The sequence below is a fragment of the Dermochelys coriacea genome, chromosome 6, assembly GCF_009764565.3.
Source record: "Dermochelys coriacea isolate rDerCor1 chromosome 6, rDerCor1.pri.v4, whole genome shotgun sequence".
NCBI classification, from domain to species: Eukaryota; Metazoa; Chordata; order Testudines; family Dermochelyidae; genus Dermochelys; species Dermochelys coriacea.
In genome coordinates, this window is record NC_050073.1 from 55,310,541 (window position 1) to 55,327,717 (window position 17,177).

A 17,177-nucleotide genomic window follows, 5' to 3' on the forward strand; every position below is an offset into this window, starting at 1 on the left:
AATACAGAATCAGTGATCATGAGTCTGTTTCCATTTCTGGTTACAAAGCACAGTCCAAACCCATAGAGGCGCGACTGTGCAACCACCATGACAGGGAAATTCTTTCTGCTGCAGAGTCTGGGACACAAGGGAGCCAGAAGGAGAGGACTTCTGAGCTTGACCCTAGCGGAGGGAGAGTTGTGGCACTACACAGCTACCAACCATTGGACAGTAAACCTGGAGGGTGAATCTCTGACACAGACTTGAGAGCCCCACCTCTCCTACATATTAGTAGGACTTATCCACCTAGCCAGGTTAACCAAGTATTACTGAACTGAATTACCAGCGCGTGCACACTAGAGCTGACAGTTCCTTCTTACCCAGGGCTTTGCAGCTGCGCTTGTCCGGGCGAAGCTCATAGCCTTGCTCGCACCAGCACTGGAAGCCACCTTCACTGTTGGTGCAGCCCTGGCTGCAGTAACCCTCCTCAGCACATTCATTCACATCTACAAAAGGGCAAGGAAACAAAGTTACAATTAGATCAAAAAGATCCCACCCCTACCAGGAGCTGTCCACATCTCCCTGCTGCTCTGTCTCTATGTCAGTGTTCCAACTTCCACCCCTGTCATAGACTTCCAGCTGCGAGTACCTTATTGCTGCAGTGAGGAGAAATGGAATGACTGTGACCCTGCCTGTTCACCTTGACACAATCGGCCGTCCTCCAGCAGCCTGTAACCTGTGTGGCAGGTGCACTGCACCGTCCCTCGCACCATCTGGCACTTCTGGGCACAGCCCCCATTGCTGAGATTGCAGTTCTCCTCACCTGTCCGTGGACCTGTAGGGCAGTAACATGTAAAGAGGATTGAGATGAGACAAGGCAGCTACTATTATGCTCAGCTGTTAGACAGCAGCAGCCTTGTGGAGGAGGCTGACCCAGAAGGGAAGAGACACATCCTGAAGAAGGCTGCATCTCCTCAGGTGGCAGCAACACTCTGCTCAGACAAAGGGTAACAACTCCTCCCAAGATCTGTGCATTTGTGGTTAGAAAAGGAACCTTCGTGATTCGATCTCTGAAAATACATTCAGGTGTTTGACAGCACTAGGATTGATCTTCCTATTGCTCCCGCTCAAGCTTGCACATCAATCACCCCAGCAACCATTGCTGGGATCTCTTCCTCATAATTCCTATTAAGATCACTAGGGTCGCTTTACCTAGGCACATGGTTCTCAACAACATCACGGGGGTTGACCCCCACCTTCCTCAGCTCAACCATGAGGCACTGGGAATGGGGAGACTTACGACAGTTTTGGTGGGGACTCTCATCGCTGCCATCTCCACAGTCGTTCACACTGTTGCACAGCTTCCTCTGGCCAATACAGCGCCCGTTCCCACAAAAGAACTGGTCAGGGGCACACTGGGGACTTCCTGTGGGGGCAGAAGGGAAGTCACACACCCAGAACTAGGATTCAAACAAGAACAGCTCAGCAGAGATTTGCTGCACAGAATGGCAAGTCCCAGGGCAGAGAGAAGAGAACCCTTACCCCTTGGCTGTGCTAGGTTACTGCATCTCCATCACATTCATTACAGTCTTCTCTTTTGGGATTAGATTGAACCTATTGTTTTATGTTTCTATGGATCCTGGGAAAGCAGCTTCGGTTCACTTTACACTCCCCACTACTGCTTCCTCCCTTGTGTTGCTTCAGAGGACCCCAGATTCCCCTCCAGACTGTACCAAGTGTTACTCTATGAAGAAGTCCAGATATTCTATTTCTCTCAGATTGAGTGCAAGATCATGGTTTCATTCCTGTTGATGCTAGGTTCCACAAGCGTCCTGGGCCTCTTCTCAACATGTGTCCAAGGAGCTAGCCTGCACGCTTCCTCATCCATTCATCATCTGAGATGTCACCCCAATGCAGTCTTACATTTGTCAAAAACAGAGTTTTACCCTGTTCTAGATGGAAAGCTCTTTGATGGATTTGGACTAGGATTTATACAAAGCCTTGAAAAGTCAGCTGTGGAAAGAGGATTTCACAAGTGAGCCACACTCTTCAGTTTTTGCTGATGGCAGGGAGATGCTGTGCAGTTTTATCCAGGACCTTCCTTTCTCCTTTTATTTGTTTCTGAAATTAATTTTGTACTGTAAAAGGTCACTATATAAAATGGGATCATCTTAATCAGAATCAGATCTGATGATCCGAATTACTAAAATATGTTGTAACTGGTGTTTACTCCTGTTAGTCTTGCAGAACCAACTAGCTCAGAGGGAGGGAGCTGGTGGAACCGATTCCTTCTTGTAAATTGTCAGCAGAATTGGTTATGGTAACACCTGGGCAAACCCATGAAAGGCAATGGGGCTCTACAGATGTACTGATGAAATAATTTGACCTACAGAACCTTTATTACAAGTGATGTGTGAGAAGAAAAATCAAAAGTGATTGATACCAATGGTAATAGACACCAATACAAGATTCAGATAGAGAGACAAACCTGGAATCCAACAATATATTTACAGAGTCACTTTTCAGAGCAGAGCCACAGTTTAAATGAGCCATTTTGACATCTGAAACTTGTTCATTATAACTGACAGAAAGATACCATATTATTTCTGGATTTGTGATTTCAAATAGCTGATTAGACAGACTAAAGCAACACCAACTGATCAGCTTTGTCTCACTGGAAATCACGTGTCTGGAAGGTGCTTGAGTCCCATGTTTTTTTTCCATAGCTGGTAAGACTAATTCTCCACTGAGCCAAATTTCAGCACGAGCTTTGGACTCTTAAATGTCAACTTTATTGTAAGTCACTGAACATTAGGTAACATTCCTGGCCAGACAAATTCTCAGACATTTTACAGAGAGTATGCATTGGATCCCATCAGTTAATTGTTACCAGCTGACCTTCACCATATTTATGGTAGGTCTTGGCTGTTCAATGAAGACTCTCCAGAGAGTTGGCTTTATTATAGTTTTGGATGTATCCATTCATCCTGACCCTGATATTTTATTTCAGGGGTACTGCAGGTTTGGTTTGGTTTGGTTTTTTGGCTGTCATCATTCCTTTGACTTTTTGTTTAGATACCTTCATTACTGGGGTGAGGATCAGTGGTGTTATCAGACTCCTTGTAGTTGTAGTTACATGTGCAATTACATTTTCAGGAATAGCGTCTCCTGCACAAAGGTACCTACAACAGCTGATAGCTCTAAAACGATCAGCATGGACACTTGAACTTCAGTCAATATCTACAGGGATGTTATTGACTAATGCAGTAAGTGCAGTCTCCATACCAGAAGTTGTTGCTGAAGGGTGGGGAAAGGGGGGAAGTGGAGGAATCAATGCTTAGCCACCTATGATGTCTAATTCAGAGCCATTAGCTGTAACAAAACAGTGCAGCTGCCCCCTGCCAAGACCTACCTGTGTTCTCACAGCTCTCCTCATCACTGTTGTCAGAACAGTCATCCTCTCCATCACAACGCCATGACAGACGGACACAGCGCCCAGATTTACAGCGGAACTGGTCAGCTGTGCACATGGATGTGGCTGGGGAAACAAAGGAAAAACTATTCATAGATACTAAGGTCAGCAGGGACCATTCTGATCATCTAGTCCGACCTCCTGCACAGCGCAGGCCACAGAATCTCACCCACCCACTCCTACAAAAAACCTCACCTATGTCTGAGCTATTGAAGTCCTCAAATCCTGGTTTAAAGACTTCAGAGCAGAGAAGCCTCCCTCAAGTGACCCGTGCCCCATGCTACAGAGGAAGGCGAAAAACCTCCAGGGTCTCTCCAATCTGCCCTGGAGGAAAATTCCTTCCCGACCCCAAATATGGCGATCAGCTAAACCCTGAGCATATGGGCAAGATTCACCAGCCAGATACTACAGAAAATTATTTCCTGGGTAACTCAGATCCCATCCATCTAATATCCCATCTCAGGGGATTAGTCCTATTTACCCTGAATATTTAAAGATCAATTACTTATCACAATCAGTTCTTATATTATGGGAACAAGTAAATAACTTTTCCTTATTCACTTTCTCCACACCACTCATGATTTTATAGACCTCTATCATATCCCCCCTTAGTCTTCTCTTTTCCAAGCTGAAAAGTCCTAGCCTCTTTAATCTCTCCTCATATGGGACCTATTCCAAACCCCTAATCATTTTAATGGCCCTTTTCTGAATCTTTTTTAATGCCAGTATATCTTTTTTGGGATGAGGGGACCACATCTGTTATACAGAGCAATTATAATCTAGCCCACCAGCCCCATATCCGAATTCCCTTCCACTCCATATCATCACCACAGACCAAGCCTCTGCCTGGCATCCCAGACACTCACTGCAGTTCTTCTCATCTGACTGGTCATCACAATCAAAGTCGCCATCACACCGCCAGCCTGCGTTGATACACAAGCCACTGTTGCACATGAATTCCCCGGAGCGGCATGGCTGGTGAGATGCTGCAGAGAGGGCACAACACATTAGTACCAAGGCATCGAACTGGCATGAACTTGAACCCCATTCTGAGGGCAACCCTAAATCTCTGACTGCCAGAAGCAAAGAAGGGAACTTGGGTGGATCACTCCAGCTGCTCTGTTCTGTACACTCCCCATGAAGCTCTGGTACTGGCCTCTGTTGAAGACAGGATACCTAGCTAGATGGACCATTGGTCTGACCCACTATGGTCGCTCATATGTAATTGACCCATTCTGGAATGCTTCAACCCCTGTATGTAGAGCTCCTAGCTAGACAATGACCCTGCCACCCAAGTCAACAAAAGCAGTTTGGGCTCCACCAATAGGAACTTTCCCTCTAGGCAGTGTCCCTCCCCAACCAATTCCAGCCAGGGCACTGGGGAGGGACACCTTCCCCAGCTCCAGCCAAATCCTCCCATTTGGATCAATGTGCCAGCTGCCAGGGGGACCCAAGGGATTACTCTCCCTTGCTGCTGACTCACAGCAGTCGGACTCATCAGACCAGTCCCCGCAGTCATCATCCCCATCACAGTGGTAGATATCCAGGATGCAGCGTCCGTAGGCACACTGGAACTCCTCCAGGCTACAGGCTGTGGCTGGAACATCTGATGCTAACAAGGATACCAAGAGGAAAGAAAGGTTAAGGGCAGGGACCAAGCCATTTTATGCTTATATTGGTGGGAACAAGAGGGGCCTGGCAGACACGCAATGCAGCAGGTGCAGTGCATATACACAAGTGGCTCGCTCCCTCCCCCCAGCCCTCAGCATGTCCACAGCACTGACAGGGACACAAACACTTCACTGGAAAGCTGTTGACAGCTGCATGCAATGGAACCAACCCACTCAGCACAACACGGGGATCCATCCTGCGGAAATTAACCCTCACAAAAACCATAACCTTATCTCTGAGTTACAGATGCGGAACTGAGGCATGGAGAGGTGAAGCAACAGAGGGAAAGCCAGGGACAGAACCCAGGAGTGCTAACTCCCTCATTCTGTGGTCAGAGCACTAGATCATACTGCCCTATAATAAAGGCTTATGTAATACCTCAAGGGATGGGAGTGGCGTGAGGGGTAGACTCAAAGCAACAAGCCTGACCCAACCCTATACCTCTTAGAATAAAGTCAGCCTTTGGGGTGCGATGAACCTCACCTTATTGAGGTTTGAGATAGGTCAGACTGCAGGTCTGAAGTATGGGACTGTTCCTTTAAGGACTCAGAAATGTGATGGGAAGGTAAGCAGTGGAGCAGCAAGGTGCCCGGGTTTACACCAGGCCTTTGAAGCGTTGCTTCCCCTGACATGCTGCCTAAAAAACTGCTCCAAATCACTGAAATCCTTCCCAGCAGACTCTGACCCTGTGCAGGACCTGGCACATTCAGAGTCAAGAGTTTGCCTGCTGCCCTGCTCTGGAACAGCTGGGTGCTGCACAGGAACATGCCCTCACCAAGGAATTCTTGGAGAGTTCAGTGCAATGGAGACTGAATTCCTCCCTCACCCTGGGCAGGAAGCCGTGGGACACTGTCCAGAAAAGGAAATGCAACATTTAAGCACATGGAGGCTAAAGAACCCAACTAATAACTTGGTGATCTCTGGAGTCATGGAGAGGTTTTGGGATGGGGACTGGACCAAAAGCTGCCACTGCTGGGAATTCACACAACTGCCTCTCCAGCTGGGAGCATGGGGCAAAGGCAACAAATATCCGGTAAGAGCTTTATTTCATTCTAGTGTCTGATATCCAGATGCTGAAGAGGAGCCCAGCTGACTGGCTCCAGGTGCTCTTCCAGAGAGCTGAACCCGCAGACAGTGGGGTTCAGGGAAAAGTGGGCAGCTGGCAGCCCAGAGTAGGGGGATAAAAGAAGAGAGGCTGGGAGATCTACCCTGCTATCTAAACATAATGCTTATCTGCAAAACAGTTAGAGAATAGAAAAAGGGACTAGGCAAGCTTTGGGAAACACAAACCAAGCCTGAGAGGAGGGGACACCATTTTTATCCCATCCTGCCATGCAGTGGGAAGTTGGAGTGTCTCCCTCTCCCTTCCCCAGGGCCTGTCCATGGCTAGCAGGGAAGGGACAGGCAGGGGGAGCTGGAAGGAAGGAGGGAGGCTGGATTCTTCCCAGAGCCCTTTCCCAGCTCAGAAATCTTTGCAGCCCTGGCTCCCTGCCAACTCTCATTATCTGGAGAGATAAAAGACAACTCCCCCGCCCCCTCCACCACCCCCCACATACCCCTCCCACCCTTCAGGAGCTGGCGGCCCTGATCCCCCTCCCAGAGCCTTTTGAAGTTTCCTCCTATCTAGAACAAATTCTGCAAAATGCCCTTGAGAGCAGAGTGGGGGAGGGGAGCTCTGCAACTTCCACAGACACTAACTGCTGCTCAGAGACTCAAGAGCAAGGGGGTGGGGGGAGTAACAGGATCCTGTCCCTGTTACTACAGCCCCGTAGAATGGGGACAGCTGCTGCTGGCTCCCCCACACTCCAGAGATCTGCTCCCAGCTCTTTTATCCGCTTAGCTAATACTGGACAAAATTTTCAACAAACTATCCCAGTAAAGAGATGTGGGTCAGAGGGACCCCAAAGGGTGTGCAGGCACGAGGGGCTCCTTTAGAATTCTCTGCAGGAATCAAAGGGGTGGGGTGGAGACGAATCCTTCCTCTCCTTCCCCACTTCATTATATGGCCCATCTGCTATGCACAGGATACCTGGCTCAGGCTCAAGGTCACACCAGCCTGGGAGCGGAAGGGAGAAGCAGCCAGCCCAGGTTACCAGTCAGAGAGAGACAGACATACAGTACTCGCCTACACCATGGGGCTGATGATGGCCCCCACCACCAGGGATGGATCACAGCGAAACTGCTAGCACAACCAGGCCAGTTCATTTCCAACATCAATTACAGAAGGCACACTAGGCCCCAGGTTGGTTACAGGGCCAAGCAGCTAGCTCCCAAGGCTACGAGGGAAGGAGGATACTCACGGCAGCTCTCCTCATCGGAGCCATCCTTGCAGTCTGTATCGCCATCACAGAACCAGTGCTCGGCTATGCAGCTGCCATCGCTGCAGCGGAATTCCTTCTCTGAACATTTCCTCATGTCTGCAGGCCACAAACAATGCAATCAGAGCACATGTCCCCCAGGATACCCAAACATATCCATGCCACCCACTGTACCCAGGTCTCCCAGAGCACCCACACATGCCTGTGCCACCCACTGACTCCCCCAGGGCACCCAAACACACCCATGCCCTTTGGTGCCTGGACACACCAAGAGTGCTCATTCTGTTTAGCATTGGGTGTTGGATTAGAAAGGAATCCTCAAAAATTCAGAGCTCTGTGTCAAGAAACAACAGGTCCCAGCATGGACAAATGAGACTAGGCTGGGCTGCTGGCTAGAAGAGAAGCCCCACAGCCCGAGATCCCAAGCAGTAATCCTGGTAAGCATGTCCCCAGCTGCTCATCTCAGGCCATCCAACTATGTGGCCTTACCATGCTTTAGGAGATTAGCACCCAGTGGATGGGACCGTACGCAAGCCCTTTTGTAAGCAACTGTCCTAGGCCAACTGTGCAGGCAGCCCATTCATGGCATTCACATGGTCATGCCACTCACCACACTGCTCATCGCTGTTGTCACCACAGTCATTGTCACCGTCACAGTGCCACAGGCTGCGGATGCAATATCCATTCTGACACGAGAACTCATCCTCCTCGCATTCCCGTGGCGCTACAAGGACACAGCCAAGAGTGAGCTGAAGACAAGCTGATTTACCTTACAGAGCCAAGTCTTCACCCCAGCACAAATGGGACCTTTGGAACAATGTCCTCCAAGAGGGTGCCACCATGAAGGGAAAACTCGTCCCCCATCACCACAGCACAACATGGGGTGGAGGTTAGAGGGAGCCAAAGCCAGCCCAGGATTCCAAGTCATCTCTTCAGATCCCTTCCCAGAGATTTCCTTACAGGACAATGAGGAAGGGGCTGCAGTATCAGCACCTTTTCAGGGGGATCCTTCCTTCATTGAGAGGAACTGGATCCAACAGAAACTTTCAACTGGAACAAGAATCTCCTGTACTGCAGACTGGGCAGCTCACCTCACGGACCCAGCCCACACTTCCTGGGAGCTCACGCATGTAGTCAACTTTGTCGTCCTCCTCCTTCCCAAAGTTCCAAATCTCTCTCCTTTCCCTTCCCTACCCCCTGGAAAGGGCCTATCCACAGCCCATACTCCTCCAACATCCAACTGAGCATTTCAGCAGAGGGTAAAAGGTCAGCACAGCTCAGACCTAAACAAGTTAGCAACAGTACGCGCCAAAGCCCACAGCAGACAATCTCAAGCAAGCTCTTGGCTTCATGTCCACAGAAGTCTGCCCTATTCCACAGCACTGTGCTCTGCAGGGGATAAAGATGCTTCTCATCAACACGTCCCTCTTGTGTGTTAGCCCCATACAGGAGCAGGAGCTTGCCACTGGGTACCACACATGATATTGGTTTGCCAGGTCTCCTGTTTCCCCTAGATTTGCTGCCATGAAACAGTTATGAGGAAGGGTCCCTTTCAGTGACACCAGATTTGGTCTCAGAGTTCCCATTAAAATCACCACCCCATGCCTTGCCGCTCTGATCTCTCAAGGTGGGATATGGGATGGAACCAGAGAATATTGCCATAAATGACCAAACACTTGCACCCCAAATCTATGGGGATCCCAATCTCTGTCCAGAGGAATGTCCATGTGAGCTTGCTCTGATTAATGAGTTCTATGGATTGAGAAAGGCATGGAAAAGATACCGGAAAGCTGGACAGCCAAACTGTCATATAAATTCTCGAACCCACAGAGCCCTAATTCCACACACCCCCGCCCCCAGTCTATATAAGAGACAGAGATCAGGATAGTCCACATTAAATAGCTACAGTCCCATGGGGAGCATTCTGAGGGCTGGCAAAATGGCACTAGGTAGGGGTGAGTTAAGTTCTGCAGTTGTCTGGGAGGTGGAAGGGGGTCATCAGGGAAAGCATCAAGTCAGGTGCTCTGGGTGTGGGCTCAGGAGCACATTCACATGGATCACCCTGCACACTCCTCCCTCATTGCTCAGTGTACCTGGGGAGAAGTGTGTGTTGAGGAGCTCCGAGCACCAGCCTGACGGCACACATCTCAGCATCTAACAGCAGCCTGACGCCAGCCCTAATGTCCAGCTCCAGAGAGCAGTCGTTGATGCGTGCAGTAGGAAAAGCTGATTCTCTGGCACAGGCTGACAGTCACTGAGATGGGTGCAATGAGGCAACCATAGAGCAGGGAGGGTATTTCAATCACTTTACTTACAAAAAAACATCCCCAAGTAACCCTTGTCCCCAGCACAGAAGGAAGAGGGTGGAATTGCAAGAGATCAGGTATGTTTCCATTCACATTCTGACAACTTTACTGACATGACAACAGCCTTAGGTGCTGCCAGAACTATTGTGATACAGTAAAAGTGGCTTGGCTCTCTCATGTGGTGCCAGGTTGCCATGTCTCAGAGTAACCGGGCCTCTGATCAGGCCAATATCCCTGCAACACTCCTCAGTGAAGCAGTTTGAAGGGAGAGGACCCTGAGGATGGCCTCACACAGCAGTGGAGTCAGACAGTGGAACCTGAGGCCACAGGAAACCAGCCAGACGAACAATTTAGTGGGATTTAGCAGGGGTTAGGCATTTCCATGAACAAGGAGCACACAAACACGGCTCACTGGGAAGCCTGGGGAAGTACTTCATGGGACATTAACTAGCAGGCTGCAGGGCGTAAACTGTTCTCCAGCTGGGATCAGGAAGCATCCCCTCCCCCAGGATAAAGAGCTGCACAATTGTCTGGCCAGGTGCACTGGGGGAGGGTCACCCTCCTCTGAAGCATCAGGTACTGCAGCATATAGAATTATGTGGGCCACTGGTCTGAGTGGAAAAACTCCCATGTTCCTGTGTCAACAAAGTTAACACTGGTTAACCGTTTGGGTGCCAGCTTCCCAGAGGCCTAGCAAGTCAATGTGGCACCCATCCTTTCAGCAGCATGTCATCTTCCCCTTGAAGGGTTAACTTACGGCAGTCCTGTTCATCAGAATCATCTTCACAGTCATTGTCTCCATCACAGACCCATGAGCGACGGATGCACTTCCCATTATCACAGTGGAAATCCAAGGACGAGCAAGTAGGCAGCACTGGACACAGGAGAAAGGAGACAACTCACTATGTGCCTGCAGCAGCGTTCCTATAACGAGCGTTTTCTCCCTCCCCCCTGCTAGCAAGGGACGAGCCCCCTAGCGAAAATGAAGATGAGTTTGGGGTTAGCAGTGAAAAAAGGCCCTGGGAACCTGTGGCTGAGCAATGCTGCATCACCAAAGAAGCACCGACCTTCCCAATACAGGGGCCGAGCCACAATACCCCATTCAGCTGCTTCTTCCTTTCCCCATTGCCTACACAAGGCAATTCTCCCCATCCCAGTCCCCTCCCTGTAGTTTCACATCCTTCTGGATGTTCAAAAGAGAGTTAGCAACATAAAAATATATCTAAATTCTTCCCCTCCCTGCATGCTCCCCCAGTGTGTCCTGTCCTCCCTTCTCTGTTACACAGAGTCTCTGAAGTGATGCTGTTGAACAGCTGGGTTTCTGAGGCACATGCCCAGCCTCCCATACCCTGTGTGTGAGGGGGGGCTCTCCCAATGAGGTGTTGTTTCTAGGGCTCATAAGAAGGAGTTTAAGGCAGCAGATGAAGATGCTACCCCCTGTCCCAGGCACAGTATATGGCAGAATCCAGGCATTGTAGGAAGGAGTAGGAGGATGGGAGACACCTTTAGGAGTTCAATAGAGTGGCAACAAAGTGGGGCTGCTAGACTGTGGCTTCAAAGGGGCCCTGTGAGCCAAGGCTGAAATTTGAGGGAAGAGCATAAACCCAGCTCTGCCCTTCCCTCACAAATGAGAGGAACACTCTGAGCCCTGAGAGGTTCATGCTTTCAAGTGCTGCCAGCTGCTGTGGGAAGGAGGCTACACAGGGCTCTGCTCCTGACAGGTGTGTTCTCCAAAGAACAGAGTTACCTTAATGATACAAAGAGGAGCAGAGCAGGGAGAGGCTGGGTCTCTGAAACCCTTTCATCCCAGCCCAGCCTGCTGATAGCATCTCCCAGCTGTCACCAGCCAGGCCAGTCCTGCTCTGCTAGGCTCATAACTCCTCCTTCCCCTGTCAACTACTCTGGGTGCGGGGTGAATACAGCAGCAACAAAATAGACAGGGGAAGGGGCAGATCCCCTGTGGGCAAGAGAGAACATACTGGATGGCCACATTTTCCGTTTTCCAGTCCCCTCGACCCTCCGGTCCCCCACAGCTCAGAATTGCTGCCAACATCCTGTGTAACCAGTGCAGATTAGACAGAGGAAGAACCCCAGGGGCTCTTTTATTTAATCAGACCCACCTGGGATTGTAACAGGATTAAACTCAGCATGGGAGAGCACCTCCTGTAGCTTTGCAGAACCCACAGAGCAAGCGCCTGCACCCCAGCTCCCACAGCTTCACTAACCCTCCTAAATGGCCTCTCTGTAGGACCCAATAGTCTCCCTTCTCAGCAGAGATATTAGGGACCTAAGCCCAGAAGCACGCATGGCTCTCTACTCTAGGTGGAAAATGGCAAAGAACCGAGCGCCTGTCCCAGACAGCTCCCAAGCTGACAGCACAAAGGTGCAAGAGGCCTAGGGCCTGCTCTGCCTCATAGACACATGGTTCCCCTTCCTAAGGGCAACTTCAGGTCCTTTTGCTGGGTATTGTCTCTGCTTGGTGCATCCTGGGACAGGGTTCATCTCCCAACACAGGACACCTCTGCAGCCAACCCAATTCCTCAGTGCATAGCCTCTCTGCATCCCAGCCTGTTTGTCACCCTTCTCTAGCTAAGACAGGCAGCTAGCACCAGGGTATTTAAGTGCTGAGTGAGCTTTTTTGACAACCTCTCAAGACTCCCAGTTCCCATCCCACTTTTACTCTCTTAAATGAGCTAAATCACTACAACACGGTTTCACCCTTAAACACCATCTGTTGCAATGGTAGCCCCTCCAGCTGACAACGCCGTTCCATGGAGGAAACTGAAAAGCCACATGGGATAGCAGACTAGGCTCAGGGCTGGATGCCAAGAGGACCTGAACTCTAATCCCACCATACCCACTGACTGGTCTTAGAGATACTTTGTAACTAAACAAAGGCTATAGGTACAATAAAACTTTACAGAAGTTTAGGGGACTCAAAACAAGACATCTGTTGAAAAGAACTTTCACAATGGATATTTCATTCACCCCTATTTAGAGAGATGCATAGGGATATAAGTAGGTGCAATGGGTTGAAATTAAAAGGGAACAAACAGGCCAAATATGAAGGAAAACTTCCTGACAATGAGGTATCTCAGGGTGTAGGATATTCTCCCCAGGGAAGGAGCAGAAGACCAACCACACAGAGCATTTAAAAACAGCACTGGACAAATCCCTATAGAATCCTGCGCTGGCCCCAGACTGGAGGATCCAAAAGGCCTTTTCCATTTTTACTGCCTAGGATTCTACAAAGACCTGCGTTCAGATCACACCTAGCCTTTTCAAATACATCTCCACAGTCCAGAGCAGGAAGTCTCAGAGCCTGGTCAACAGATTCGGGCTCACAGATTCAGGCTCATGCTATGGCATTAAAAATCGCTGTATAAACATTGTGGTTCAGGCTGGAGCTCGGGCACTGATGTCCACCACCCTCCAAGGCTTCAAAGCCCTCGTGCCTACACTGCTATTTTTAGCACTGTAGCACAGTTCTGAGTTTACTGACCCAGGCTTTGAATCTTGCTGCCACAGGTTGCCACTCCCTGTGTGAGCATAACCTCCCACCTGTCTGAGGCCTGGATGGAGAGGAAGGCACACACATACACATCTCTACATTCACCAACCAGAGACTCAACAAGAGAAGCAGGTTTTCTAGCTGCTGGTTTGTTTCCTTTGACCATGCTCTCCTTCAAGGCGGGTGCACACCTCCAACAACCTCCTCCTAGAGAATCCTAGTGCTGACTGAACATGGAGACTGGAATTCCCCTCCTGCCCCATGGCGGAAGAGGGGGCTACACCCTCCTCCCCAAACTTTACTCCCAAAAAAAAACCAACCAGGAAGTGCAGGTTCTTGGATCTTGAGAGACAAGCCAAGCCCATAGCTCTGCCTCTCTCCCCTCAATGCAGCCTCTGTAAACTGCACACAGACCAGACCCTTCCTGGCCTCAGCAGCAGTTTCAAGGATAAAACCATCCCCCCACAGCACATGCATTACTGTCTGCTCTCCCCAGCCCCAGCATGACTAATCACCAAAGGGCTGCGCAGGAGCTGCCTGGAAGGGAATTTGCATACTGACTCTTCAGGGAAGAATTTTTCAGGCTCCCAGAGGTTTAGGCCTTTAGCACTGGTTCAGAGCTGATACCAACATCCCATTGAACTTCTGCTTCTTTTCATGAGGTAACTGTGCAAAATGAAATTCCACCCCTACAGGGAGCAGTTCAGCCAATTTCATACTCTCCTTAAATATGAAAAATAAGCTTGAGGAGCTAGGAAAAAGAGAAAATGACACACAAATACTACATGCTACATGCAAAGAAGGGCCCCATTCCCACTCCAGCAGACAGCAAGTGTGTCTGCCAGCCCAGACAACACCAGGGCACAGACAGAGTCACCTCTTCCACAAGAGCCTCCTATAAAGAAACCCAAGGCTGATGAATGAAGGCTGAAGTTTCACAGAACAAAGGAATTTCCAGCTCAGACCAGACCACTAGTGTCCATCTAATCCAGTGACTGGGAGGAGGGGAAAAAAAAAAAAAAGTTAGCTAACCCACATAAACTAACTTGAATGTACAACAGCAGCAAAAAACATAGCAACTCAACTTTTCACTCGAGTTAGCAGCTTGAGTTCAAGCCTAAAAACTGAGTTGCCATATCTCCACTGCTAATTTAACCTGAATTAGCCAACACTAATGCTAGCTACCTACCCCAGTTAAGAACACCTTTCCCCCCCCCCTCCAGTGTGGGCCTATCCTGACAGTGGCCAGTAGCAGATGCTTCAGAGAAAATGTAGGAAACCCCATGTGTGCCATTATGCAACAGCATCCCCAGAGGGTAAACTTATTCTTAAACTCACTCCCTTCTACCTCTGGTCAGCTAATTTTATGCATTAATTTTATGTACTGTATTTGTAATCCTTTCTAATGTTACTGTGGATGTTCTCATTAACCATATATGCCTAATCCTTTTTTGAATCCTCCTGAACTCTTCGCCTCAGTTGGCACCTTGTGGTAATGCGTTCCACAGGCTAATTCTGCCTACTGCCAGTGACCAACACAAAAAGGCCTTTGAAATCCTGACCACTTCCTGTACTTATACCTACGCACAATCACGCTGGAAGTCATCCAAGATTTCAGCAGAGCTAGGTTTACCATAGGCCTGTTGTATCCACTACTTCCCGCTGGCTTTTATGGTCCTGGGGGGAAAAGTAATCAAAGATGAACAGGCTGAATCAAGTCCCACAGTCCTTGGAATGCTCCAGCCCTGCTGTGTGCTGCATCAGAAATCACCTGGCACCCAGGAAAGCAAGTGCCTCACAGTCCTTACCAGACGGGCTGTTCGCTTGACACCAAGAACAGAAGATGTTGCTTTATATATTCTTCACAGAATCTACATTAATATTTCGTAACACTATCTCCAGGTTGGGTTTGAGCCTCAACATGCTGCTCTCCAGCTGATAGCCATCGTCAGCTATCCCTCGATACGAGGAGGATATCTGCTGGGGGGAAAAAAGTCATTGCTGAGACATAAGATGGCTGAGGAGTCCAATCCATGCTCTACAGGTTTTTCCACATATTTGACAGGTAGTTGCTTGGAGAGAGCATAACTGCTGGCTGGGATGCTGTACCCTTTCCTTCCTCCTCTGACATTCCTCAGCCTCTCGAGCAAGGCAATTCTCTCAAAACAGGCTGAGGCTTGATGTATGATGCGACGCCAGCCAGCTTGTCCGAATTCATGGGGTCAATGCCTCCCTTCTGAAGATATACTTTCAGGATGTCCTTGTAGCATTTCTGTCCCCCACAAGTCCTCTTACCATGACTAAGTTGAGAAAAGAGGACTTGCTTCTGAAGAGTATCAGCCATCTGCACATAATGGCCAGCCCAACAAAACTGATGGTTCATAATCTTTGCATCAACACTGGTGATGTTACCTGCAGAGAGAACTCTGGCATTGGTGCGATGATCTTCCCATCTGATATGGAGAAGCTTCCTAAGGCAGAACTGGTGGCACCACTCCAGACACTTAAGATGGCTTCAGTATGTCACCCATGTCTTGCACCAAAAAAGAATAGTGGGGATGACTACTGCATTGCAGACCTGGATCTTAGTTTCCATCTGCAGCTCTCTGTCAATAAAGTCACAACGCAGCAAAATTCCGAAGGACGCACTGGCACAATGGATCCTACGTTCAGTCTCCACATCAAGATGGTCTGTCTGGGAGAGGTGGCTACCAAAGTAAGGGAAATGCTCAATGTTTTCCAGGAGTTCACCACTGATAGCAATTTGTGGGAGAAGGGAGGCAACTTGCGCTGGGGCAGGCTGGTGGAGCACCTTAGTCTTCCCAATGTTGAGGGAAAGTCCCAAGCTATGAAAGGCCTGAGAAAAGATCTAGGATGGATTGCAAGTCAGCCTTGGTGTGCGAAAGGATAGCACAGTCTTCAGCATACTGAAGGTTGGTAATAACAGTCCTGCTGACTTTAGTTTTAGAATAAAGACGCCACAGGTTGAAGAGCTGGCCATCCATTTGATACTCAATCCCAACTCCAGAAGAAAGGTTGTCATAAATAAGAATCAAGATCACAGCAAGGTAGATGGAAAAAAGGGTTGAGGCAATAACACAGCCCTGCTTAACACCAGTACAGATGGTAAACAGATCCGTACAACCCATTACAGGACAGTGGCAGTCATCTCATCATGAAGTAGCCAGAGAATGCGAATGAATTTAAATGGACAACCGAACCTAGATAGCACCTTCCATAATGCTTCATGATTGATGGAATCAACGGCCTTAGTTAAGTCAATAAATGCCATAAACAATGGCTGGTGGTGTTCTCTACACTTCTCTTGGATCTGTCGTGCAACAAAAATCAGGTCAGTGGTGCCCTGAGACGGTCTGAAACCACATTGGGATTCCAGAAGGATATATCTTTGGCAAGAGGGAGGAGATGGTTCAAAAGGATGTGAGCAAAGATCTTCCCCGCAATGGAGAGGAGGGCAATGCCTCAGTAATTCCCACACATTGCCTTGTCCCCTTTCTGAAAAATGGTCACAATATTGGCATTCTTTAGGTCAGATGGAATTTCCTCATTAACCCAAATTCTAACAAGAAGTTGATGAAGTTTGTGCATGAGTGCTATTCCACCAGTTTTGAAGACCTCCATGAGGATGCCATTTGGGCCTGGTGCCTTGTTGTTTCTAGTCTGAGTGATGGCTTGCCAAACTTCTTCAGAAGATAGGGATCAGCAAGAGGTTCTATTACTGGTTGCTGGGGAATGGACTTGATGGTGGCAGCTGAGACTTTAGATCCACGGTTTAATAGAGTCTCAAAGTGCTCCTTCCAACATTGCTTGAGACCTATCTTGTCCTTAAGGATGGAGCTGTCCTGAGATTGCAGAGGGGTTGTGTCACTTGAGCGTGGCCCCATAAATGGCTTTTGTTG

General features: G+C 49.0%; 1 protein-coding gene across 5 annotated transcripts in view; it reads right to left on the reverse strand.

Moving 5' to 3' along the window:
• Positions 1-17,177, reverse strand: part of LRP4 (LDL receptor related protein 4) — a 100,021-nt gene that overhangs the window by 26,297 nt on the left and 56,547 nt on the right. For 3 of the 5 annotated variants that reach the window (XM_038406741.2, XM_038406743.2, XM_038406745.2), the window contains exons 3-11: positions 10,504-10,620; positions 8,051-8,164; positions 7,423-7,539; positions 4,935-5,063; positions 4,318-4,437; positions 3,392-3,517; positions 1,280-1,405; positions 680-814; positions 360-485 (exon numbers count right to left, since the gene is read on the reverse strand). In XM_038406741.2, the coding sequence (XP_038262669.1) occupies positions 360-485; positions 680-814; positions 1,280-1,405; positions 3,392-3,517; positions 4,318-4,437; positions 4,935-5,063; positions 7,423-7,539; positions 8,051-8,164; positions 10,504-10,620 (1,110 nt within the window). The remainder of the gene's footprint in view (positions 1-359; positions 486-679; positions 815-1,279; positions 1,406-3,391; positions 3,518-4,317; positions 4,438-4,934; positions 5,064-7,422; positions 7,540-8,050; positions 8,165-10,503; positions 10,621-17,177) is intronic. The other 2 variants (XM_038406744.2, XM_043516083.1) reach the window with 2 other exon arrangements.